General features: G+C 45.1%; 1 protein-coding gene and 1 pseudogene across 16 annotated transcripts in view; both read left to right on the top strand.

Annotated features, from left to right (window-relative positions):
* Gprasp1 (G protein-coupled receptor associated sorting protein 1) overlaps positions 1–25311 on the top strand; it is a 72514-nt gene extending 47203 nt beyond the window's left edge. The window contains exons 4-13 of one of the 16 annotated variants that reach the window (XM_075957755.1): positions 17244–17399; positions 18011–18099; positions 18616–18721; positions 18850–18921; positions 19082–19149; positions 19242–19313; positions 19478–19549; positions 19870–19941; positions 20256–20333; positions 20605–25311. In XM_075957755.1, coding sequence (XP_075813870.1) covers positions 20918–24937 — 4020 coding nt within the window. In that variant the 5' untranslated portion in view covers positions 17244–17399; positions 18011–18099; positions 18616–18721; ... (5 more) ...; positions 20256–20333; positions 20605–20917 and the 3' untranslated portion in view covers positions 24938–25311. Of the gene's footprint in view, positions 1–17243; positions 17400–17971; positions 18100–18615; positions 18722–18849; positions 18922–19081; positions 19150–19241; positions 19318–19475; positions 19554–19673; positions 19750–19869; positions 19946–20255; positions 20334–20604 lie in introns of those variants that run through there. The other 15 variants (XM_075957760.1, XM_075957757.1, XM_075957765.1 and 12 more) reach the window with 15 other exon arrangements.
* LOC142841553 (ras-related protein Rab-18 pseudogene) lies at positions 3032–4668 on the top strand (annotated as a pseudogene).
* Positions 25312–27084: the final 1773 nt, after the last annotated feature.

Here is a 27084-nt window from a genome sequence, read left to right on the forward strand (position 1 = left end):
TCCACATACATGCCCAGTGCGTGCCTGTCCACACACACACAGACACACGCACACACAGTTCCACATACATGCCCAGTGCGTGCCTGTCCACACACACACAGACACACGCACACACAGTTCCACATACATGCCCAGTGCATGCCTGTCCACACACACACAGACACACGCACACACAGTTCCACATACATGCCCAGTGAGTGCCTGTCCACACACACACAGACACACGCACACACAGTTCCACATACATGCCCAGTGCGTGCCTGTCCACACACACACAGACACACGCACACACTTCCACATACATGCCCAGTGCGTGCCTGTCCACACACACACAGACACACGCACACACTTCCACATACATGCCCAGTGCGCGCCTGTCCACACACACACAGACACACACACACACAGTTCCACATACATGCCCAGTGCGTGCCTGAACACACACACACAGACACACGCACACACAGTTCCACATACATGCCCAGTGCGCGCCTGTCCACACACACACAGACACACGCACACACTTCCACATACATGCCCAGTGCGCGCCTGTCCACACACACACAGACACACGCACACACAGTTCCACATACATGCCCAGTGCGTGCCTGTCCACACACACACAGACACACGCACACACTTCCACATACATGCCCAGTGCGTGCCTGTCCACACACACACAGACACACGCACACACAGTTCCACATACATGCCCAGTGCGTGCCTGTCCACACACACACAGACACACGCACACACAGTTCCACATACATGCCCAGTGCGTGCCTGTCCACACACACACAGACACACGCACACACAGTTGCACATACATGCCCAGTGCGCGCCTGTCCACACACACACACAGACACACGCACACACAGTTCCACATACATGCCCAGTGCGTGCCTGTCCACACACACACAGACACACGCACACACAGTTCCACATACATGCCCAGTGCGCGCCTGTCCACACACACACAGACACACGCACACACAGTTCCACATACATGCCCAGTGCGTGCCTGTCCACACACACACAGACACACGCACACACAGTTCCACATACATGCCCAGTGCGTGCCTGTCCACACACACACAGACACACGCACACACAGTTCCACATACATGCCCAGTGCCTGCCTGTCCACACACACACAGACACACACACACACACACACACAGAGAGAGAGAGAGAGAGAGAGAGAGAGAGAGAGAGAGAGAGAGAGAGACGGAGAGCAGACAGAGACAGATGGCAGACGGGTTGGGGAAGGAGGAGGGAGAAGAGATAACTAGACTTGTTGAGGATATAAAGAAAAGGGAAGCTTTTGTTTACATGGTTGTTGAGGAAGTAAGTGAATATAACACAGAAAATGAAACAGATCACTTGAAAGATGAAATACGATCCAACAACTCACATGTGGGTGTATCTGTTGTGTGACAGATTTCTGGGGAGATGTGAACAAATGGGAACGGACGACAGATCAAAGTAAGGATATAAAGTCCACCTTGGTGAGCCAATTAATTTTATTGGGGTTACTTTCAAGAATGTGGGTGAGGGGTTACAGAAAACAGCTGTATCACCAAAACCCATCCAACATAGCGGCTTACAAAATTAAGAAATCTGGAGCCCAGTACACAGCTGCTGGCAGCACAAATTGGGGAGAGTCCTTTCCAGGCAGCTCAGGTACTCTGACCCTCTTCAAAGCAATCTGGCTCTTCTTTGAGTCTTCCAAGCACCATGGCTGGTCTGCCTCTTCCAGGCACCTCGACTTCTCTGTGTCTTTTAAGTGACTTGTCTGGTCTGAGAGTGTCTCTCAGTAGTCCTTCCAGCTTGTATATGCTTGGGAATGGGGCTGAGAACTAGCGACTCTGCTTAGTATCAGGGACTTCCCAGGTCGTCTAAATTGTGTTCTTCCTGTGCTCTGGGAGCTTCGCTGAAGGACAGGATGATTCCCATTCCCGCCTTAGAACATCCAGTTGTTTCACCTCCTTTAAAATTCCCATGTCTTAAGGAGCTTTCCTTCAAGTTGGGCAGTTTAATCCCAGAGGAATTGCTAGACAACAATATCCAAAGGAAATGAAAGCAGGATGCTACAAAGATATCTGCACTTCAATACTCAGTGCAGCGCTGTGCAGTGAAGTTCAGATTTAGAAACAAATGTAGTCTAACAACTCATGAACAGAGAAATTCTCTTCACTATTTTGTGAGGAAAGAATCCTTCCATTTGAGACAATGTGGCTGAGGCTGGAGGATGTTTTGTGTGAACCTGGAGGAAACAGGCAGGCAAAGGAAGATGGATAATGTATGCTCCCACTCTTATGTAGAATGTAAAAGAGCTAAATTCACAGAAGGAGTTGAAGGATGGCTACAAGTACTTGGTCAAAAGTTATAAATATTTGGTTAGATAGGAAAAATAAGTTCAAGGGATCAGTTGTTCCTCATGGTAACTATAGCTAATAATAATATTGTATACTTGGAAAAATGCTAAAAAAGAATGAGATCTATGTCTGGTTCTAATCAGAAAAAGACAAGTTTTTGAAGAATAACTGAATTTAACCATTCCACAACGTATACATACCTCAAAGTAAAATGTTGTATATGATAATACATTAGGATTTTTGTCTATGAAATAAACAAGCCAGACCTGTTCATATACAGTGCATTCCCAGCACTTGTGAAACTGAGGCATGAGGACCATCACTTTGAACCAGACTAATTCCACAGGGAGACACTGTCTAAAAAGTAAAAAAACAAAAACAAAAAAGGAGCCCCAAACTAAATCCCAACATTTTCATCAAGTGTGAATTGAAAATAAACTGGATGTATAATTAGTGAAAGTATCATGCTCTCTTTTTGTCCCTTCCATTTTAATTGAAATACATACAAATACAAATAGAGAAAAGTGAGTAGATTGCTCTGAACCAATTTAAATCTAAAAAAGAAAGCATCAGTGCGGGCATGGACCTTCCTCCTCATGAAGGGCTGAGCACAGGAGCCTAGCTGGGGTCAGACAGGAATGAGTGCACATTGAACACTGATCACTCTGAAGACCCTCACCATTGGCAAGAGTTGGGTGGGCAAATCCAGCCTGGTACTGAACCTCACAGATGATACTTCTGATCCAGAACCTGTAGCAACAATAGGTGTTGACCTTGAAGTGAAAGACCATTTCAGTAGATAGAAATAAGGCTAAATTTACAACATGGGAAACTGCTAGCCACTAGAGGTTTAGAACATTGACTCCTGGCTATTATTGTGGTACACAAGGTGTTATATTAGTATATGACATCACAAGAAAAGACACCTTCGTTAAAGTGGGTAGTTGGATACACAAAATGATATTGTTAACATGCAGGTTGGGAATAAAATTAATAAAAAAAATCTTGGATAGAAATGAAGGCCTGAAATCTGCATAAAAGCATTCCATGTTATTTATAGAGGTGAGGCTAAAAACTTGTGACTCTTCAATGTGTCTTTGAGGAACTTGTTGAATAGATCCCTTAGACACCTGGGCTGTGGGAAGGTGAGGCCCAGAACAAAGAAATGAAGCTGACGCACAAGGAAGAGGGGCCTGTGGTATTACTCTTTTGTGTAATAAACTCTGGGAATTCCATCTCTCGAACATTTAGTCAGGTAGTGACATCTCTTTGTATAGACTCTTAACTGCTAATTAGAGGCCTTGAAGTTGGCACATAATTGTTTTTGTCATGGCAATGAGTATTTTGGAGAAAACCCATTCAATAGCTTTCTCAGATGAAGTGTTATGGTAAGCATACAAAGTCTTCCATCTGTTTATTTTTGAAAATATACTTCTTTATTGATCCTTTGAGAATTTTACATTATGCATCCCAATCCCACTCACCTCCCAGTTCCTCCATATGCATCCCCTATACCCCTGCAGCAGGACCCCTCCAAATTAAAAACAAAACAACAAAATCTTCACCTTGCTCCTCTGTCTTTCCAACCCCTCTTCCTTCATCCTAGTGGCATTGGGAGCTGTGACGTGCCACGCAGTACACCCTTTTCTTCAGTCAGCCCCACCCACAAAATGTGCATTGCAATGAGTCATTGGTCTGGTTCCAGGTCCCTGGAAAACCATCATCACTGGACCCTCACCAAACTCCTCTTGGATATCCTGTTCTTGCCCCGAGTCATGGAGATCCTGTTGTTATTGCCCTGCAGGACCAGTTCCTTTGTGCGCTCCAGCAGGTCACAGATGGGGTAGATGCGGGGGGGGGGGGGGGGCAACCCAACAACCCAAGGCCCAGGATGTGGGTCTGGCTGGTAGCTGATCTGGTCAGTCACACCACTGAGAGTGCCTCCCTCAGGTGAGGGGCAGAGCCACCTCTTCAAGATCCATGCCTTTGGTGAAGGGTGGGGTCATCTAACTCTCCCAAGTGTAGTGCCAGGGGCCAGCTCTGGGGTTGGGGGAAGGCAGCTCTCCTGCTGCAGGGTCTAGGGAGGGGCAGGGCCTGTGAGAGACTGAACCAGCTCAGCAGGCCTCTCAGATTTCAACAGGAATGGTTCTTATTAACCCCTGTGGTAACATGGGCCATGGACATCATCACAGACCCCACCTTCAGCAAGAACATGGACCCATATATCCGGGACCTTTGGCCCGGATGTCACCATGGCTCCAGTGGCAGCACAGGCCACCCATATCAGTAAGGCCCCAGCGGCAGCAAGGCCCTCAGACACCAGCATGATCTCAGGTGGCTGTCCAGACCCCAGGCATCACACAGCCGCACATGGCAACAGTAACTATAGACGTCAACCCAGACCCTGGCTGCTGCTGGACCATGGGCTCAGACATGGCCCATGGCGGCAGTCTGGGCCCAGATGATACCATGGCCTCAGGTGGCAGTGTAGGTCACTCAGATTGGCGTGACCCTTGGACACCAGCATGGCACCAGATAATGGCCCAGACCCCAAGTATTTGCATGGCCTTCAGTGGGATCAGGAGTCAGAGGCATGTATATCAACCCATGTCATCCTGTGGGAACACAGACCACTCAGATCAAGATGGCCCTAGTAGTATCATGACCCCAAAATGATCCAGTTGGTGGCCCAGACCCTGGGGCATCCCCGTGGCCTTGGTGTGGCAACATGGGTCATGGATGTCAGCATAGACCTTGGCTGTCAGAGACCCAGATATGACTGTAGGCAGCAGCTCAGGCCCGGGCATCACTCTGGTCCCAAGTGGCAAGCAGGGCATCAGCATCAGCCGATTTCTCACAATCCTGGCTTCTTCAGACCTGCCTCTTACCACAGCATATGAACCATTCTGCCTCTCTTTCTCTCCCGTTTCTCCGCCACATGCTTGCTCATCATAATGGCCCCTCCTGGGCAGGCCTGTGGGTGCTTCAGGTGGGCTGGATCGTGAGGACCCAGACTGCCCCATAGGAGTCTTTTGCCAATCTGAGGCACGTAGGCTAAGGCAGGTTGGTGTTGTTTTCCTTCAGTGATTAGCTCAATTAACCAGAAATTTAATCCTGAGATGCACACATTGGATTCATGATCCATGGTGGGAAAGTTTAGTTGTCACCTAACAGAATCCCAATAAGGCTTTCTTCCTCATTGGGGTTTCAGAGGAGCATGAATAGTGTGTTGTAATACTTTTAAAATCAACATCTTTTGTTTGTCTAGGTGCCTCAACTGTAGCTTGTGTAATATTTACGACTATACATATCTTATGGCTTCTGGAAACAGCTACTTGATATTAAAAAGACTATATCTGTGTATTGAAGATGGGAAAGAAAAACACTAAATGACAATAGTTAGAGAAAGGCATATTGCTCTAGATTCTGATGTGGGAAATGCTGTTCTGATGATCTTTTATTGCAACAAGTACCTAATATGTCTAGGCAGTGTTCTATTGCTGTGAAGAGACAGCATGACCACAGCAGTTCTTATAAAAGAAAGTATTTGATTAGGGCTTGCTTGCAGCTTCACAGGTTTAGTCCATTTTCTTCATGGCAGGGAGCATGGCAGCATATATGCTGACATGCTGGAGAGATGAGACTTCTCCATCCGGATCCACAGACTTCAGGAGGAGTGATTGCCACTGGACCTGGCAATCAAACTCCAAAGCCCACCCTTACCAATGACAAACTTTAATAACAAGGCCACGCCCACTCCACACTCCCTCCAACTCCTATTCCCTCTTATGTAGCTGCACTCCCTAATGACCAAGCATTCAATCATATAAGCCTACAGAGGCCATTCCTATTCAAACTACGACATTCCATTCCTGGCTCCCATAAGCTTGTAGCCATATTGTAGAAGGAGCTGCAGACTGTGTTCCTGCCACCCGACTCCCAGCCACCTGGCTAGCTTATGCCCCAAAATAACAACACACAAATTGTATTCATTTAAACACTGCTTGGCCCATTAGCTCTAGCCTCTTACTGGCTAACTCTCACATCCTGATTAACCCATTTCTATTAATGTGTGTAGCACCACGAGATGGTGGCTTACCAGGAAGATTCTAACCTGTATCCATCTCAGAGAGGAGAGCTATGGCATCTGACTCACTTTCCTTCTTCCCAGCATTCTGTTCTGTCTACTCCACCCACCTATGTTCTGACCTATCAGGCCAAGCAGTTTCTTTATTAATTAACCAATGAAAGCAACACATAGACAGAAGACCCACCTACATCATTTCCCCTTTTTCTGTTTAAACAAAAACGAAAGGCTTTTACTTTAACATAGTAAAATTACATATAACAAAACAGTTATCAAGCAAGAATTACAGTTACAATATTTATATTTTATCTTTTATTGTAACTAAGGAAAACTATAACTAACCATTCTTCAACTTCATCAAAGACTCCAGAAGGATATAATATTCCCTAAGCAAACAAGAAGTAAGCAACTTCCAAAACTCTAGAAATGATAGAGACAACTCAGTGCCTAACAGTCACCCAAAGTTCTTTTGTACAGTTGGGGCATCCATCTTCAGCCTACAGGTCCATAGTTTCCAGCATACATTTCCATGAAGCAGGAAAATTCAAAGACAGTTCAGTCATCTTTTTCTGTGTCCTGCAGAATGTCTCACAGACTCTTTCATGAGTCAGGAACCCTGAAAGATCATCTCACCTTTAGGCAAGTTCAGCAGTCCTCTTTCTGTGGGTTCTTTGTGTCCAGTTTATCCAACAGTCCAGGCAAGGGCAGTTTCTTGCCCAAATGGCTAAACAACTCCATAAGGAGCCTCTTCGATTTCCATCTTCCTCTTTTTTTTTTTTTTTTTTGGATTTTTCGAGACAGGGTTTCTGCGTAGCTTTTGGTTCCTGTCCTGGAACTAGCTCTTGTAGATCAGGCTGGCCTCGAACTCACAGAGATCCGCCTGCCTCTGCCTCCTGAGTGCTGGGATTAAAGGCGTGCGCCACCACCGCCTGGCTCCATCTTCCTCTTGAAGTAGATTGGTGCTGTCAGGAACAGACATGTCTCATTGTCATGAAAAGCCCTAAATTATTAAAACATTAAATGCCATATTCTGTAGTCTTTGAATGATATGAAGAATGCCTATCTAACTAAAATATATCTCTATATATCTAGAAAATCTAGCTAACATGACTACAAGCTTATTATTGATGATTATCCATTAACAACTTATATTTCCTAATTATGCATTACATTTTTAAATGAACTACACAATCACAATACCTCAATCAAGAGCAGAAACATATATACATATAACAAAATTGACCTTAAACTTATATCAATAGAGTAAAATTTATACCAATGTAAATTATTCATATCTATATCATTTCCCCCTTTAAATGTAAAAGAACATTTATAAACCATATTTGGGAATATGGACGTAGTTATTTTTCTCCGAACTGCTTCGTGCTGAATGGGGGCTCTGTTAATCAGATCTTTCAGTGTGTAACCTGTGTGCCAAGTTTATCTCAGTAGGCAGTTGAGTGAAGTAGTTTTTTGAAGGTGTTCACAGCAACCATTCAGGAGGGCGTGGTCTATCATACCATATTGGGATAGAAGCAATCCACAGGGTCTTATCCTCTGTGAAAACAAAAGAAGACCCTCTCCAAAGCATCATATCCTTAGACCCAAATTTGGAAGTCATGATACCTTTAGAACATACATGCAGGTTCAGTTTAGCAGCCCATTTAATGAAATGTCTCTCTGTATTTAGCTCCTTCACAGTCAAAAAGTTCAAAAAAAAATACAATATACAGAATCCAAACTCTCTGTGAATTTTCCATTTTTAGGTAGCTTATTTTTCTTTTAGTCTATAACTGTCTTTATTCTGTCTCTTTAAAGACTTTACCCTTTTTTTAAAGACATTAACTTTATTCTCTATATTCTTTTTCTTCTCTCTCCCAAGCCTATGTACACTTATCCAACACTGTGATCCACTTAGAGGTCTTTTATGTCTGAATCTGTCCTATTTTGAATCTGTAATTTTTTTTTACTATCCAGGAGCATTTTTGTTTTGCAGTTTTAAATCACTAAGCACTTAAGAATCTAAGCTGTGACATTCCTAGGTCAAAAACAGGTACTGTGGGCAGAGCCACTTGTGACTGAATCAGTTGTACCTCTGAGCTGCAGAGCCAAGGGCTGCTCTGGATGTTGGCTCCACCTCTCTCCAATTTCAAAATGGAGGACATACCATTTTCTACTAGCTCTGGGGCTGCCAGGTAGGAGCTTCACTCAGCAGTTTAACTCTGAGACTGAGCGTGCGGCACAGAAACTCTTTTCATCCAAGTTACAGCCAAATCTGACAGGCAGAGCACTGCACAGCCTGGAAACATCTCTCTCTGTGGTGGCAGGAATCTGCCATGCTCTCCCGCCTGCCTAAGCCTGATCCCACAGCCTGCCCAGGCGGGGAGCGCAGGCATGGTCTCAGAGTACTTTCTTCCTGATCCCGAGCAGTCATACACACATCCAGTCTCATAAAAGCCATTGAAATGCTTTAAAGCCAGAGTTTGCACTGGCGGCACAGTCCCAGGAAGCCACGTTTTAAAACGACTCGGCTTTTTTTCTGCCACTATTGCTGAAACAGGAAATCTCTCTACGGCACATCCTAGCAAACAGCTGTGTTAAACTCTCACTCCCTTTTTTTAAAGTCCTCTCGGGTTTTTAAGTGGATTTAGTCCATCATGTTGGAGCGCCAGTTGTAGAAGGAACTGAGGGCTGCATTCCTGCCTGGCTCCTGCACGGCTAGCTTTACAAATAACAACACACAAATTGTATTCATTTAAACACTGCCTGGCCCGTTATCTGTAGCCTCTTACTGGCTAACTCTCACATCTTGATTAACCCATTTCTATTAAGGTGTGTAACACCACAAGGTGGTGGCTTACTAGGAAGATTCTAACCTGTGTCCATCTTAGAGAGGAGAGTTATGGCGTCTGCCTCATTGCCTTATTCCCAGCATTCTGTTCTGTCTTCCCCGCTTACCTATGTTCTGACATATCAAGCTAAGCAGTTTTATTTATTAATTAACCAGTGAAAGCAACAGATAGATAGAAGACCCACCTACATCACCATATCATAATGCAAATATCTATTCAGTCCAACTTCAAAAGTCCCCATAGTCTGTAACAGTCTCAATACTATTTAAAAGTCCAAAGTTCAAACTCTCTGATACTCATGGCAATCTCTTAGCTGTAACTTCCTATAAAATCAAAATGAACAAGCGGATCACATGCTTTCAACGTACAATGACACACAATATACATTACCATTCCAAAAGGGAAGAAAGGGGGGAATAGTGAGAAAATACCACACCAATGTAAGACCAAAACTCAGCAGGACAAACTCCACTCTGTGTCTCCATGTCCGATGTCAAAACAGTCTTCAGATCTTCAACTCCATCATCTTTGTTAGTGCAACACACTTCTCTCTCTAGACCTGGTTCCACGCCCTGTTAGCAGCTCTCCTTGACTAGTATCCATGACTCTGGCATCTCATCCCCAACATCCTGTGGCCGCCAGTGAAATCCAGTCCTCACCTTTACAGCTTCATGTGATGGCATCTCTGGACCTCCATGCAGGGACACCTTCGATGTATCCCTGGAGAGCCTGCTCTTGTCTGAAGGGAAATCGAAGAGCAGTAGATCTGAAGGGAGAACTGAGAGGAGTGGGCGGAGAGGAGGCTGCAGCCGGGATGTAATATATGAGAGAAAACTGAATAGATGGTGATAACTGATAGGAATAAATCATAGTGTATGAGGCTAGTGAGTGTTAGAATGTAGGAATATTATTTTAGATGAGATAGTCAGAGAAGTTCTCTATAAGTAGAATGCATGAGATGAAATGAAGGAGTGAGACAGGACTCTGTGTGGTAGAGTAATCTAAGCCTGAGAAGGAACAAATGGATTTCTTGGGTTGCTTTTAAAAACAGGAACATAATTGGTGTGGCTAAAATAGAGAATTGTATTTACTGGTGTGGCTGGCGAATGGTAGAGCTGACTACTTACCATGTATAAAACTTTGGATTCAGTCCCCAGCACTATAGAAAAAAATGAATACAGCAAAGAAACAGTGAACAGAGCTTATTTTAGTGTGTGAGATGAGAGACAACCCATGTGAGGTAGAGACTCACTGTGAAAAGGAGTTGGGATTTTGTTCTGAGGCTTGTTGAAAACCATTAGAAGGTTTTGACAAATGGATCACTGTAATCTGACATACATTTTTTAATGAATGATCCTTGCTACTGTGTGAAAAAAAAATGTACTTTAGGGAAACATGAATGGAAATTCAGAGACTTACTTGTAAATTATAAAACAACAGTGCCCCACACATTGATGATAGTGGTTTTGGATGAGGAGTTGGTTGTGGATAATGGTGGTAGTAGGCACTTTTTATATGTGTTTTGGAGGTAAAGCAAATGGCTTTCGTAAGTGGATTGAACATAAAGTAGAAAGGGAAATCAGTAATTCAGATGCTGAGTGGCTCTGAATAAAGAACCCTTAGTGATATGGGTGAAGATTGGCAGGAACAGATCTTCAGAGGAGACCAGGGGCTCAGTTCAGAACTTACTGAGTTTGAGGTGCCTTTTAGCTATCTACATGTAGATTGAAAGTGAGCAATTGGACATATGCTTCTCAGATTTTTGAGGGAGATCCAAACTAGGTATATAAATTTAGGAAGCACCAAAGTAAAGACAGAATGTTTAAAGTTATAAGAATGGATGTGATGACTAAGGAATATAAATGATGTTGAGCACTAAGGGAAGACATTGAAATAACGAACTTTGGGACATTTCAGTGTTGCAATACATAAGATGTGAATGAACTAGCAAAGCCAAAGAAAGCTAAGAAGCTGGTGTGGTGAGCAGTAGCCAATAAGATAGAAATGTATGAGAAACCTTAGCTCTCTTGGAAATTAAATGAATGTGTTTCAAAGATGCAATGTCAATGACACTCAACACAAGTGATTAGTAAAGAGGCCAAATAACTTTAGTTTCTCAGGACAATCCTAGTTTATGTTGGTTTCGCAAGACTTGATTGACAATACACTTTTTACTCTCATTAGAGTCATGATTCAGATGATAAATTATATGACCTCTATGATGATAGGTCCAGAAACCTTTTCACTTTCCCAACATAAAGACCATTGGCAGTCGAGATGAAAGAAACTATAGTGAAGTAGTGAAATGTCATTGGATGTTGGAGATTAAGGAGTGGAGTGGTTTCAAAAGAAAAAAGATCTCATCAGGACGTTCAGTACAGACACCTATGCTAGCTTATTTGTAGCAAAAGAGGAGGAATGGGACACTAGCTATGGAATGGTATGGGCATAGGGGAGTTTTATTTTCAAAATGGGAGACAGCATAACATGTTTCAATACTGATGGGACTATTTTGATAGAGAGGAGGCTATTTCAAAATTATTTTTAAGACAAGTTTTATATTCATATTGGAAGTTAATGGAGAGAATGGAAATATCCATATACCTTGTATCTCTGTGCATATTCTTCCACAACTGCCAACAACAGTTCTGCAGGTGGTGCATTTGTTACAACTGATGAATCTATGTTGACACAGCATCATCACACAAACTCTACTCTTTATCTCGGGACTTACTCATGAATTTATATTGGGACTCAGATATATAATATAGTGACATGTGTCTGCCATCATAATATCATGCAAAATATTTCACTGCTCTATCTAAAATACTTCTGTCATCTTTCTCTAACTCAACCCTGGAAACCACTTAATTTGTACATTGTTTTGAGACAAGTCCTAACTACCTAGACATGGCTAGCATGGAAATTGCTTTGTAGGCCAAGCTGGTCTAGAATTTGGAGTGATCCTTCTGCTCCTGCTGGTATTACAGACATGCATTACCATGCCTGGAAAACTAGTCTCTTGAAGTGTTAGGACTTGAACTGAGGATGTCTTGCATGCTTGCAGGCTAGCAAGCACTCTACTGACTTCCAACACCTCCAACCTGAAGCACTAACTTGTTTCTGTCTCCATAGTTTTACCATTTCAATATGTCATATAATTGGATTCAAATAGCATATTGTCTTTGTGTGTGTATGCGTGCATATGTGCGTGTGTGTGTGTGTGTGTGTGTGTGTGTGTGAGAGAGAGAGAGAGAGAGAGAGAGAGAGAGAGAGAGAGAGAAAGAGAGAGAGAGAGAGAGAGAGAAAGAACCCTTCTATGACAGATATGTGAATGTCTTGGTGTTCTTGCTGTGAAGAGACACCATGAGCATGGCAACTTTTGTAAAGGAAAATCTTTGATTGCAGTTAACTTACAGTTTATTAGGTTTACTCCATTATCATCATGGCAGAGAGCATGGTGACACATGGGCAGACAAGATGCTGGAAAGTAGGAGAGAGTTCTAGATCCAGATCCACCAGCAGCAGGAAGAGAGCCACTGGGCCTGGTTTGGCTTTCCGAAACCTCAAAGCTCACCCAGTGACGTACTTCCTTCAACACGGATACACTTCCTAATCCTTTCAAACAGTGCCACTCCCTAAGCATTCAAACACCTGCGCCTGTAGGGGCCATTCTTTTTCAGTGAAGATTAGAGCCCAGCTTGTCATAATTGGTGATCTCCCTCCACCAGGTGGCTTGCAAGTATTGAACCTAAGTCCTGCAGCCTAAGGGCGAGCAGGTGTCCTACTTCCTGATACTTTGCTGGCCTACACGTTGTCTTTTAAAATTGGATTATTTCAAGACAAATACTGAATATTTTTGCTACTGTGTGGATTCCAGATTTCAGTTTCTTTCTTTGTACGTATATACGTTTGGAGAGAGTATGTGTGGAGGACAAGAAACTAGAAGGGTGAACATGAGAAAAATGAAAGGCTTAGGGAGAACTGAAAAGAGGGAAATATGATATATGTGACATGAAGTTGGGAAGGGTAGTACTAGGAATGTGGGTGGAAATGGTGTGAGCATTTCCTAACCAAGGATTTAAGAAAGAGAATTACTTCTATTTTTCTGCCTTTCCCCATTTTTCTGGACTAATGGAGGTCATGATGAGGTCATGATGAGGTTAGGTAATAAGAAACACCCACCCCTCCCCCCCCCCGAAAAAAAACACAAAAACAAAACAGGAATATGGACTGATTTCTCACACTTTATATTTTGAGACGCAAAGTTTGGCATTCCATTCATTTATATTACTTTCTTTAAATGTGTGCATTTACAATTTCTTGTCCACACAAAGCTGGTTAACTCCCCTCCTCAGCTCCTATAATTGTAAACGTTTCAAGGAGTATTTCCCATGTTCAGAATTTCAGTGATTTTTGCCATGGTTCTTGCAGCTGCTGCTGCCATTCTTAGCTTTATATTGCCAGGCGCTTAAGTGTCTCCATCTGTTCCCTTGCATTTCCCCAAACAACACCCTATACAGAATCTAGATGGTGTCAAAACTAAGTAATAGCCAAAACTTTAAGCCATGTTGGATAATAGGATGTTTTCCTTTGTGTAGGACTCACTTTGTCCTTATGTCAGTAACACAGTGATGTGCTTTAGAGTTTATTTGGAAATAATTGCTTCTGAGATCACTTAGAAACATGCCTTTGTTATGACAAATGTATAGTGGAGGACATGTGCTGAACACAGGACAAAGAAAATTCCTAATTACAGTGTTGCCGTTAGAGCAGCTGTACTTCCTGAAGATAAACCATGGCCTAAGGACATTGTTCCTAGCTCTGTTTTCCCAATTCACACCATTTTTCTTATTCTCCTTCTCTGTCTTTCTGTTATTTTGAGATAGAAAATCGTACTATGTAACCTTGGCTGGTCAAACTGGTCTTGAACATTGAACTTGTGGTGATTCTACTGACTCTGCCCTCTTCCCCAAGTTCTGGGGTTATAGGTATGTATATAACCTGATTTGATATAACCTGGAAATATTCTTAGATGTGGCCTCTCCCAATTCTGTAAATGTACCATCTCAAGTAGTAGAAACAGTCCAAGATACTGCCCAGAGCATCTCTTTCCCACATTAGAAGTACATATTTGGGGGGTATTTCACCCAATTTTATTTACTTTGTCTTGACTGGAGAGATTCAATTTCCTGCGTACAATAGATTAGCTGTTCATCAGTATAAGAAAGTACCTATGGTAATCAACTTATAAAGAGAAAAGGGATTTTGGCTCACATTTTTTGAGGGGGGGGGGGTTTAGTCCATGATCCAGTGACTGAAGCAAGATCATGGCACACACACACACAGCAGAACAAAACTTCTCAGTGCCCACCTATCAAGATAAATGAAAAGGGATACACAGACTTTTGGGGAATATCCATAATTCTAACTGTAGCATGAAGCTTCTGGAGTCCAGGTAAAGAAAAATCCATTTTAAGAACACACAGAACTTGGCCCAATCTAATCTAAAAGAGAGTTTGTTAAAGAAGGCTTAACTGAGGGACATGGAGGTCAGTAGAGCAGCAAGTTGACCTCAGTCTTTAGAAGCAGTTCCTTGAGAGGCACAAGAGGAGATACTGTGAGCCATAATGGCAGTAAATATGCCACTGTGCAAGTTCATGAGCAAATACGAGAGGCAAAGGAGACGAGGAAGAGAAAAGTGAGTGAGGTGCTGGAAGGGAGCACAGCTGCCTCTTTGTCCCAGGGTTAATGCTTGTAACTTGTTTCTGAATTTTATATATCAGAGACAAGTCCAGGTTGCACAGAAAATAAAGATGCTGGATGGTAGAACAATAGTCATTGTTGGACGTTGGACTTGAATGCATTTTTGAAGGAAGTAAATCATGTCTAGCACTCATAATATAGGTCAGCATCTTAGTTCAAGATGATATTGAATCAATAGATCAATACATAAAAGGCTTTCCATAGGGCCCTTTTAAGATCAATAATTGTTAGCCATTCAATGGCTTTAGTTTGTAAATGAATTGACAGGAGATTATCAAACAGATTTTTCAACTATTGCTAGAACCAATCCTATCAGTAAGTAAATGGGTAAAAAGATACTGGTACTTGGGGTTAGGGGCATGGTTGCTCACACATATAATCCCCTCTGACATCTGAAACAGAATTGTAAGTCTGAGGACAGCTTGGGCTGCATGGTAAACCTAAGGTCAGCCTGGGCAACTTGCTGAGACCCATTTCCCAGTACAATGTTTAAGCAGTGCTATGGATAGAACTCACTGGCAGATTGCTTGTCTAGCATGCTCAAGAACTTGAGTTCAATCCTCAGGAGCACCACAGCAACAAGAAAGAACAATAAACCTCCACCTATGTGAGCCAATTTTGTACTGGGGTTATTTTAGTTATATTTGTGAAACAGGATTGGTGTTAATGCCCGTGAAAAGTCAGACACAATGTGAATTCTTCCAGGACATTGATGTGCAGTAAAGACAGTTAAGGGGAGGGGGGTGTTGGACATTATGAATAAGGATGGCGTATATATTTTGTTCCTGCTATCACAATCACTATAAATTTAGTGGCTTAATATGAGACAGACAATATTATATAACCTTGGATGCAGAAAGGGCCTTACTATACTAAATCAAACAGCTCCTTTCTTTCAGGGATGTCTATAGAAGAATATCTTTTATAGCTTCTGCGGACAACCTGCATTCCATAGGTTCTGGCTTCTTTTCCTCTTCAAAGGCAACAATGGTTTTGTTTTGCTTTACCAGCGCTGCTTTCCTGAGACATAAACTCTTAGGCCTTTGCCGTTCATTCCTAAGTACCCTTGCAGTTACATTAGCTAGAATGATCTTGCATAATTTTTTGCTAAATTCCACTGTTAACAACCTTAGTTCTACCTGAACCTCAATTCTCCTTGGCCAAATAACATGTTTACATATCCTGGGTATGGACTTCGGGTTGTTGCTCTGTGAAACACTGGGTAGCTGCTTAAATGAATTTCTAAATGGACAAGTCCAACAGCTTCAGTGTGTGCTTGATGCAACTGCGTTTTCCCCACAAAGGTAGAATGAAAAGCACACTTTAACAGGCGCATGCGCCACCCCCTCCCCAGCACACCCCCCACACACACACCACACACCCCCACACCACCACACACACAAATACACCACACACACACACTGCGACAGAAAGAATTATCTGTTGGTGCAAACCGGTGGTCGATTTAGGAGGCCAGGCATAGTGTGGTCTTCCCTTTAGAATGGGGTAGTTGAGGAGGGGGAGATGTAACAGAAGCCACCACTTCAGATCCCTTAGAGACAGAAGAGCCCCCCTCCTCTTCATGGCTGCATGAACCAGTGAGAAAAAACATGGGAGAACCAACAGGAACAACCTACTGGCTGTCTGTTGCTAGGTCACCTGTCCCCTCTCAGGCTGCAGTACTGAGTCCCCCCCCCCACTTCCACTGGCGTCATATGAGTGGGTGGAGGGGGGAAGCGGGGGGGGCAGGCAATGTCCAGCCTCGTTTTGAAGTGCTGATGTACCTAGGGGCCCACTCAGTATCCCTCCGCTGCCTCCTGCTCCCCAACTCCAGACACCCTCCTTCATGTAGTCCCCCCCTCCCCAAAGCCCTCATAGACCCTAGCTCTCAGGCATCCCCCACCCTGGAGTGGCACCAGAAAAGTGGTGGTGGTCTCTGGTTAGGGTGAGCAGGGGGCTGCAGGAGCTCACTGTGCGACCCACCCCCTCCCCAGGGGAGCTGGGCTGCGTGCAGCCCCGCCCTCTCGGAGTCGGAACTACGGTGGGCCCAGGCGGGGGCGTTGAGCCCGTGCGCCATATCCCTCCGCCCCCTTCCCGACACCCTCGAGGCGAGCTGTGCCTGCCGCATCCTGCGCAACAGCCCCTGCCCGTTTGCTGCAGAGGCGTGGGGGCGGGACGCGTCTCTGCCATTCCACTCGCGCAAAGCGCCGAGAGCCCAGAGAGAGAAGAGCTGCGGAGGACGGAGCACAGCCGAGAGCAGACAAGCAGACGGGGGACGCGGGGAAGCCCGCAGACCTGGGCCGTGCGCCTGGCCAGGCAAGTGGGGGTGTGTCGAGGGCTCGGGGCGGCCGCGCTCTGCGGACCACCGCCCGGCCCTGACAGTGCAGTGGGGGCGAGCGGGTCGCGGGGGCTCCTCGGAGTGGTGCGCGGCTCCCGGAGATCCTAGGCGGGAGGAGGAAGCGGGAATCCCGCTCGGGCTGCGGGCCTAGGGGGCGGCTGGAAGGCTGGCTGTGAGGGTCTGGAGGCTGGCGGGGTAGACAGCCTAGCAGTTGGCTTCCCAGCGCTCGTGCCCCGCCCTCCACGGTGTCTGGACCCTGCAAAGATTAAGGAATAGGCAGGTGCGGGAAAAATAACGGTGCGATATTGGGGTAGGGGATCGCCCCATAGCCCACCGGTTCTGGGGAAATTGCTGCGGGAGTTGGGGGGGGGGGTCGGGAGGCCGCGGATGTGGGGGCGGGAGCCCGCGGGTGTGGGTGCGGGGCGGGTGTCCATCTCTGGGGCCAGCTCAGCTGGTGGGGGTGGTGAGTTGCCTAGGCTACCAGGGCGCTCATCTGTTTCCGGAGAGGGACCCTTGTACCCTGCGCCCTGGGTGCCATCCCTTCTCACAGGCTCCTGCTTGATGGCAAAGTCTCCTGTCTGCGCGGTAGGTCTGGCGTGTTCTGACAGGCCACAGTGAGCATCTGTAGACCAAAGGCTTGAGGAAAGAGGAACAAGAAAATGGCGTGGATTTCTGGAGGTGTGTGGCAATGGGAGTGGGCACCAGACTGTGAGTGGAGATGCGAAAATGGTGGGGGTGACAGATCAGACAGGTGGGATATCCATTAGTGTCTCCTAATCTCATTTCTCACAGCCTTTCAGGTACTTTCCCCAATGCCCTTCCCCTCCCTTTCAAATTTGGGGTCTGAAAAGATGGTTTGGGGATGATGACGGAGTCATAAATCCAAGGACCACTTCAGAACCTGCTTTCTAGAATGTGCTGCGCCCTTCCCCCATTTTTTGCTGCGCAAGAAAAGGAAATGTGGCCACCTAGTGGTGAATCTTGAGAATGGCAGGACTAATGATTATGACATCAGGAAGTGGGTGTTACCCTCAGGAACCCTGCAGCCAGGCAAAATCAAACTAGAATGTTCCAGCAGTAGGACCCTAAATGATGAAAGACACACAGTCTTCTCCTTTGTAGTGTTCTTCTCAAGAAGATCAACTGCTGCCATCATTTCCCGATTGCCTAGCGTTTTCATCTCTTTGTCCACAGGCCTGCTTTAAGTCTGATCAGTTCTGCGAGAAAGAAAATAAGGATCGAGAAGACTGTCTCAAGATCTCTGGAGGTTGGTGAGAATCGTAGGCAGTAGAGGACCCAGGTACTGAGGAGGCAGATGCAGAATGCTGTAACCCAAGAGGGTGCATGATGTCTTTCCTGTCCCCTAAATCTGCCCACAGTTGCTACCATCATCTCCTGATTGTCTTACATTTTCCTCTTTGTCCACAGGCCTGCTTAAAGTCTGGTCAGCTCTGCAAGGAAGAGAAAAGCATTGAAGAGAGCGTCTCAAGATCTCTGGAGGTTGGTAAAAATCTGGGCAGTGAGAGACCTAGGTACTGAGGAGGCAGATGCAGAATGCTGTAACCTAAGAGGGAGCATGATGCCTTTCCTGTCCCCCAAATTTGCCCACAGCTGCTACCATCATCTCCCGATTGTCTTACATTTTCCTCTTTGTCCACAGGCCTGCTTAAAGTCTGGTCAGCTCTGCAAGAAAGAGAAAAGCATTGAAGAGAGCGTCTCAAGATCTCTGTAAGATCTTGATGTCTTTCCTGTCCCCTAAATTTGCCCACAGCTGCTACCATCATCTCCTGATTGCCTTACCTTTTTCTCTTTGTCCACAGACCTGCTTAAAGTCTGGTCAGCTCTGTTAGAAAGAAAACAGTCATCGAGGAGACTGTCTCAGATCTCTGGAGGTTGGTGAGAAGGGGGGGCAGTGGAGGACCCAGGAACTAAAAAGGAGGCAGATGCAGACTGCTGTAACCCAAGAGGGTGCATGATGTCTTTCCTGTCCCCTAAATCTGCCCACAGCTTCTCCCATCATCTCCTGATTGTCTTACATTTTCCTCTTTGTCCACAGACCTGCTTTAAGTCTTGTCAGCTCTGTTAGAAAGAAAACAGTCATCGAGGAGACTGTCTCGGATCTCTGGAGGTTGGTGAGAAGGGGGGGCAGTGGAGGACCCAGGAGGCAGATGCAGACTGCTGTAACCCAAGAGGGTGCCCACAGCTTCTCCCATCATCTCCTGATTGTCTTACATTTTCCTCTTTGTCCACAGACCTGCTTTAAGTCTTGTCAGCTCTGTTAGAAAGAAAACAGTCATCGAGGAGACTGTCTCGGATCTCTGGAGGCTGGTGAGAAGGGGGGGCAGTGGAGGACCCAGGAGGCAGATGCAGACTGCTGTAACCCAAGAGGGTGCCCACAGCTTCTCCCATCATCTCCTGATTGTCTTACATTTTCCTCTTTGTCCACAGACCTGCTTTAAGTCTTGTCAGCTCTGTTAGAAAGAAAACAGTCATCGAGGAGACTGTCTCGGATCTCTGGAGGCTGGTGAGAAGGGGGGGCAGTGGAGGATCCAGGAGGCAGATACAGACTGCTGTAGCCTAAGAGGATGCATGATATCTTTGCTGGACCGTAAATTTGCTCACTGCCACAGCATCCTTTATTTCCTTTCAGAGCTACTAGGAATGTTGAGGTAGATGTGAATTAGACTATAATCCACAGGACAAGACATAAGAGCTGGGACCAGGGAACAGGAACTTTAGGCAGAAAGCATGCATGGTTTTGTTGTTGGATTGGGCTCAGAGATGTGTGCCCACGTAGCAGGCACCGAGCCTCCATTTTCTTTTTGCATTTGTAGGACTCCTTGCCGTCAGCTGTTGATCTTAACACCACCTGGACATAGAAGAGAGGAGGGAATTGCACCACATCGGTGAAGGTGGGTATGGGAGAGGGTTCACGTTTAGATGAGGGCAGTAGAGATCGACAAGACTGGCTACTGAGAGATTGGGGCTCCCCTCTGTCTTCATTTCTAGCGTGTGCACTGTCTCCTCAACCCTGCACCTGTGTTCCAGCAGGCAAGAGGAACATAGAGGTTTTCTCCTAGCTGAGCTGTTCCTCTCACCATCATTCACCAGTGTCTCTGTGTAAGTTTCTCCAGGAGGCAAGCGAACTGTATAGGACTGACTTGCTCTTTTTTCTCTTCCTAGATCACCTACAGTGGCTGCTTGGCGATTCTGTGCTTGCTGCTGACCAGTGCAGTCAACAGGTCTGCGCCCACCTAGGACCTGTCCATCTTCCTCCGGCTTGGTTTCGCCTCTTCTGCACTGTATCTGTGTTATTGACTGAGACTGCTTGGGTAGGAGCCTCCTTGAGTGCTGGATTGTCGTTCCAGTCTGGTACTTTCCAATCTCGTAGCCTAAGTTACCAAAGAGTGTTGTGAAGATCAATCCTGTAACAGATCTCTAGTGAAGGGTTACTGTTGTTGATCGGTATACATCAGAGCTTTACCGAACATATACCATGACTAGGGCAGAGATTGAGTCTGGTGCCCAGGCAAAGGCTGAAAGGAAGCCTGGGGATGAGAATGCCAATGCCAACAATAACAGTGTTGCAGGGGTAGAGAATGAAGTCCCTATGGTGGTCAGACCCAAAGTTAGAACACAGATAATGCCTGGAGCACGGCCTAAAGTGAAGCCTAAGAATACTCCTGGAGCAAGACCTAGGAGTGAAGTCAGTTCACCAGGCGGGGCATATGCTAAATGCAAACCCAAGGCAATCCCTATTTCACGGTCGAAGAATGATGCTCAAGTATGGGCCCCAAGTAAGTTTCGGGCAGAGCCCATGTCAAGGATGGGCAAGCAAAGTCAGATCAGTAGTGCAGATTCTCCACTGGTCAGTACTGATTCTGGGGCTGTTGCTCAAGCTAAGTGCCTGTCTGTAGATAGAGAACTTGGTAATATGGACACTGAGAGTTTTCCCAAAAAGGCTCATCCTCAAGCAGGATTCCAGCCTTCCTATGGCTCAGAAGAGGGAACCAGTATGGGATCCTTGTACCGTACCAGGCCTATCCCCAAAGGAGAGGCTTATGAGAATTCTGAATTCAGATGGGCAGATAAACCTTCAGGAATTTCCTCCTACTGGAACAGAGATGAAACTAGTGCAAGATTTCGTCCTAGGAAAAACATGAAGGCCAATAATAACAGGTTCAGGCACATGGCCAAACAAGAGGCAAATACTATGCCTAGACACAAAAACAAACAAGAGCTCTATAATATTTCTAGCTCTGATTCTGAGGATGAGTCTGCTAAGACTCCCTGGTTCTGGGGCAAAGAAAAGCCTAAAGTCTGGTCTAGGCCCAAAGAAGAGCCCAACAATAGGTCCTGGTTTAGGCCTAAGAAAGAAATTCGTGTTGAATCCACCTCTGGATCTGAATGTGAAAATCATGCAAAATCTTTGCTATGGTCTGGAGAAGAGGCCAAATCTCGATCCAAACCCAGAGCCAGGAAAGGGGTCAATATGAGGGCCAGGCACCAGGCCAAGCGAGAAGCTTGCAGTGATGTCCTGTCTGGATCTCTAGATACAAATAAAAAAGAGTCCTGGTTCATGCCTGAAGAGAAGGCTAGTGCCTTTTCAAAGTCTAAGACAAAGAAGGAGCCCAAAACCAGAACAGTGCCAAAGGAAGAAGTGAAAACCAAGGCCAAAGCAAATCCCAAACAAGAAGCCAGACCAGAGGAGGAAGTCCTCATTGGGGCTTGGTTCTGGGATACCCAGGAGTCCAGGAAGGTAGAGAGGGTGAGCACTAAGGCCAGCCTGTATGTAGAGGAGGAGCCCTTTGTTGGAGATTGGTTCTGGAGTGAAGAAGAAGCCAGTGTGGACTCTGAGACCTGTCTTAAATCCAGACCAAGGGATAAGGAGGAACAAGTTAATAGTTTCTCTCTAGGTTCTGAGAAGAAGAGCAGTATGGAAAATGGACCTAAGGGTACCTCTAAGCCTATGCCAGTAGCTAATGAGGAGGATAACATTGTTGGGTCCTGGTTCTGGGCTGATGATGAAGATGTCAACTTACAGGCTGACGATGAGTCCATTTTTGGATCTTGGTTCTGGGGCGTTGGTGAGAACAGCTTGAGATCTGTTGGAGTCAGTTGTGAGAAGATGCCAAAGCCTGAGGAAAAAGAAGGTACCGATTCCTGGTTCTGGGCTGGAGAAGTCAATACAGAGGCTAAGGTTGAAGAACAGGCCAGGCCAGCATCTACAAAAGGGACAATCTTTGTGCCTTGGTTTTGGTCTGAAAAGCAGGGACATGTGGATTTAGGGACTGAACCTTGTTCTGACATCATGGCAGGAGCTGAGGAGGAGCCCATCATTGGGCCCTGGTTCTGGGCTAAAGTAGACAATACTGTGGAGGCTGAAGTTAATAGTAAGTCTAGCCTGGAGGATGAGGAAGAGCCCATTATATCACCTTGGTTTGGGGCCAGAGAACAAGCCAATATGAAGTACGCAGCTGATAGCAGATACAAGCCTGTGGCAGAAGCTAAGGACAGTAATAAAAGGTCTTGCTTCTGGGCAAAAGAGCCCAGTTTGTGTCCTACCAATAGAGAAAGCTTGAAGTCTACTCTGAGAGAGCAAGAGGACACTGTTGATTCATGGCTCTGGTCCAATAATTATCCAAAGACGGAGGCCGTTGCAGGGTCCTGGTTATGGGCTGCAGAAGAGGGAAATATAGATGATGAGACTGGAGAACAGATCAAGCTACCAACTGTAGAGGACAACACATTCAATTCTTGGTTCTGGAAGGAAAATGAAGAAACCATTGTAGAGGCTACTACCAGAGAGGAAGCCAAGCCAGAAGCTGAAGAGCAAGACATCATTGGCTCTTGGTTTTGGGCTGTGGATGAGGACAAATTTCAGCCAGCTCCTGAGATTAATGAAGAGAGCAAGGTAGCATCTGAAGAGGAAGAAGAAACAATTGGATCCTGGTTCTGGGGCAAGGAAGAGGCCAGTCTAGATGCAAAGAGGAGGGGTGCTTTTGAGTCCACTCCTGGAATTAAGGAGGAGAAAATTACTGGGTCATGGTTCTGGGCTCAAGCCAAAATAGGGGCTGGGTCGCAGACAGTCGAAACTGGGTCAGAAACTGAAGAGGAGGCAATTTTTGAGTCTCTGATGTGGGCTGCAAGAAATGGCAATACAAGAGCAGGTGTAAACCGTGTGTCCGAGCCAGAGGGTGAGGACAAAATGATTGTTGGGTCCCGTTTCTGGTCTAGGGACAAGGGCACTGGAGAATCTGAAACTGCGATCAGTGGGTCCAATCCAGAAAATGAACAAGGGCCAAATGATGAGGTGATTAACAAGGTTGACAGTGGAGATAACTGTGGATTTAATACAGAAGCTGAAACCATGGTGGGATCCTGGTTCTGGGAAGGGGATGAAACTAGTTTTGAATCAAATCCTACCCCTGTGTTCAAGGTCATTTGCGAGCCTAAGTCTTCAGCTGAGAAGGAACCTGATCCTTCCCGCAGACCCCAGAGCTGGGACGAGGTCACTGTTCAGTTTAAGCCTGGTCCATGGGGAAAGGCTGGCTTCCCATCCATAAGCCCCTTCAGATTCCCCAAAGAAGCAGCATCTCTCTTTGCTGAAATGTTTGGGGGAAAACCTAAGACAGAAGGAGAGGAGGAATCTCCAGATGAGCCTGTATCTGAGTTCCCATTTCGGTATGATCCCAATTACCGATCAGTCCAGGAGATTCGTGAGCACCTTAAGGTCAAGGAGAGTGTGCAGTCTGAGAGCTGGTCTTGTAGCTGCATACAGTGTGATCTTAGAATTGGCTCTGAGGAGTTTGAGGAACTTCTTTTATTAATGGACAGAAACCGAGACCCTTTTATCCATGAAATCTCTAAGATTGCAATGGGTATGAGAAGCGCTTCTCAGTTTACTCGTGATTTCATTAGAAACTCGGGCGTTATCTCACTGATTGAAGCCTTACTTAACTATCCTTCTACTCGTGTCAGGACAAAGTTTTTGGAAAATATGGTTAGCATGGCTCCACCATATCCAGATTTAAACATGATTCAGACATACGTGTGTCATGTTTGTGAGGATACCTTTGATTATGAGTTAAATTCCTCTGACCAGTTGTCTGGGCTGACAATGATTACACACCTCACTGCTACTTCTGACTATCACAAAGTGGTTGCCAATTATTTGTCTGGGTTTTTCTACTTACTGAATGCAGGTGATACCAAAACAAGGCTTCAGGTTCTGAAACTGCTCCTGAATTTGTCTGAAAGCATTCTCATGACAAAACGCTTACTGTCTACTGAGTCCATGTCAGAATTTATGACCCTCTTTAGTAAGGAGGACTCAAGTGAGAACATTCAACTGGTTCTTGCAATATTTGACAATATTAGCAAAAATATAGAAAAAGAAGAACTATTCGATGATGATGATGATGATGATGTGGTGGTGAATCTTGACCCACTTATTTCTGCATTCCAAGAGATTGAAATTTATGCTAGGACCCTGAAGCGCAAACCTGACAATTAAAAATCACCCTGAAGCAGAGCAAGAGAAATTAATATGCTTAACCATTTGCTTATGTTCCTGAGTGTTCCTTGTGTTCCTGAGTCAAATGCTCCCAAAATAATGCTTTTGCTTCACAGCTGATTCTGTGTTTCAGTGTACCTCTTTAATGGTGGTGATAAATTTACCCAACTCTGTGTAACTGTATCACTTTTCTGATGCCAAATGAATATACAACTGAAAACACACTTGTTGATGATACTTGTTTCTTGATTGTGATGTTCAATATGTGAGTTTAAAGTGGACTGAGCCATTGTAAATAAGATGCCCTTCTAATTGTTGTTCTTGTGTATATCTATTTGAGTCTTGTGCTTCAATAAAGTTCTATGTTAAAGCTAGCAGAATTTTCGCCTTCACTGTAAGGTACAGATGCACAGACGAACATGCGCATGCACACAGACAATGTTTGAGTAATGTGTTTGTTACAGAAGCTTTTTCTTAGCATTAACTCTCAAAGGTTGGAATGGACTGCACCTCGGAGCTTACTTTGGAGAGGACTCACTTTAAGTTATGCTCTAATACAGCTTATGATGAGGAGAAAAGCATGGGGTAGGGAAAAGTTTCTATACATATCCAATTTCCTGGATTAGGTGGGAGGAGTATGAGTTGAAAAAGTATATTGAAAATGAGGTAAATTTTGAAGAGCAAGTAGGCCTTTGCTGTTCAAAATACTATGTTCAGAATTTAATCTCTCATTTCAAAGGATAGCTTAGCCGGACTAGTTTTTATTTTCTGATGAGCCAGTGAGTTTAATTAAGGTTACTTATGGGAGCTTGGGCAACTTTGCCGTGGTTACAACATGGATAAGAATGCTTCTCGTGGCCCCAGTGACTATTAACTGCCTATATAACCCCATACAGAGCTGGGGGCTTGTTCTTCCCCACAAGCAACCATTAATTTCCTAAATCTTCAGGGAAGGGCAAGGCCTTAACAGGAATACCCCTTTAGAATAAAATGTTGAAGGCCCAATCTTGTGCAAGTGACCACAGCTTCTGAGAGTTCCAGAGTGCTATAGTTCTATCCTGCCCAGAAGATAGCATTTCACAACACCCCCTCCTCCAGCTCTTACATTCTTCTTGTCCCCTTTTATATGGGATTTTCTAAGCTTTGGATGGGGTGTTAGAGATGTCCCATTTTTAGGGACAGACAGTGAGTGACATTCTCAGCACTATAATCAGTTATGAATCTCTGCAGGAACTGCTGCTGTTCAAACCAAAGCTGATGTGCTTGCTGTGTCTGCAAGTCTCCGGGGACTTGACTGGAGTGGCGAGGATGTGAAGAAAGGACAAACGTGAGTACAGGAAAAACCTGGAATCAGGCGCCTCATGCTTGCTCTGATGGAGTAGCTCCAGCACCCCAGAAGCTTGGTGTGTTTGTTACAGTTGAATAGGAAGGAGGATTACCGACTACAGGTGAATAAGGAGGTGAAGTTACTACATAACAAGAGTCGGGATTATTCTATCTAACCGAACAAAGTTTAGCCAGTCTTGGAAGGAGCAGTCTCTGTAAGGGAGACCTTTCTCTGTCATAAAGACTGCATTAAGTTCTGTTAAATGCAAAAGAAGAGGTGAGAATAGAGCACCCAGGTGCTTATAAAGGCAAGAAAAGAATGCCAATAAAGGGTTTTGGGCAATGTATGGTGTTTTTCATGCCATATATACACTCCACCGCATACCATAGTTTCACTAAGAAGAAACGTAATAAAAGGCTCTGCTTTCAGAACAGGGTGGGAACAAAGGAGTAGATAGTATGCTTAATGGAAGCTGCCTAAGGGACTATTTTCTCCTTCACCTGACTTGAAGCTCTCTGACTTTATGAGTAGACAGGCAGGAGACAAAATCCCGGAGCTGCTGAAAACTACCACTGCATCCGAGAGATACAGTACTACAGGTAGACACTAGAGGGAGCCAAAGAACAGAGATGGTCCTGGAACATCTACTCAGGTTGATAGGTAAAGCCTCTTTATTTGCACATAGTTAGGACACAAAGACAGAGCGTTGATTGCTTTTTTAAATTTCAAATGAATGTCCAAATCCAAGTAACATAGCCCAAATCAAAGGGAAAAGACATAAAACGTTTGGGATACATATTCATGGAAAAACCATTTTTCT

Source organism: Microtus pennsylvanicus, chromosome X, assembly GCF_037038515.1.
Source record: "Microtus pennsylvanicus isolate mMicPen1 chromosome X, mMicPen1.hap1, whole genome shotgun sequence".
Lineage (NCBI taxonomy): Eukaryota > Metazoa > Chordata > Mammalia > Rodentia > Cricetidae > Microtus > Microtus pennsylvanicus.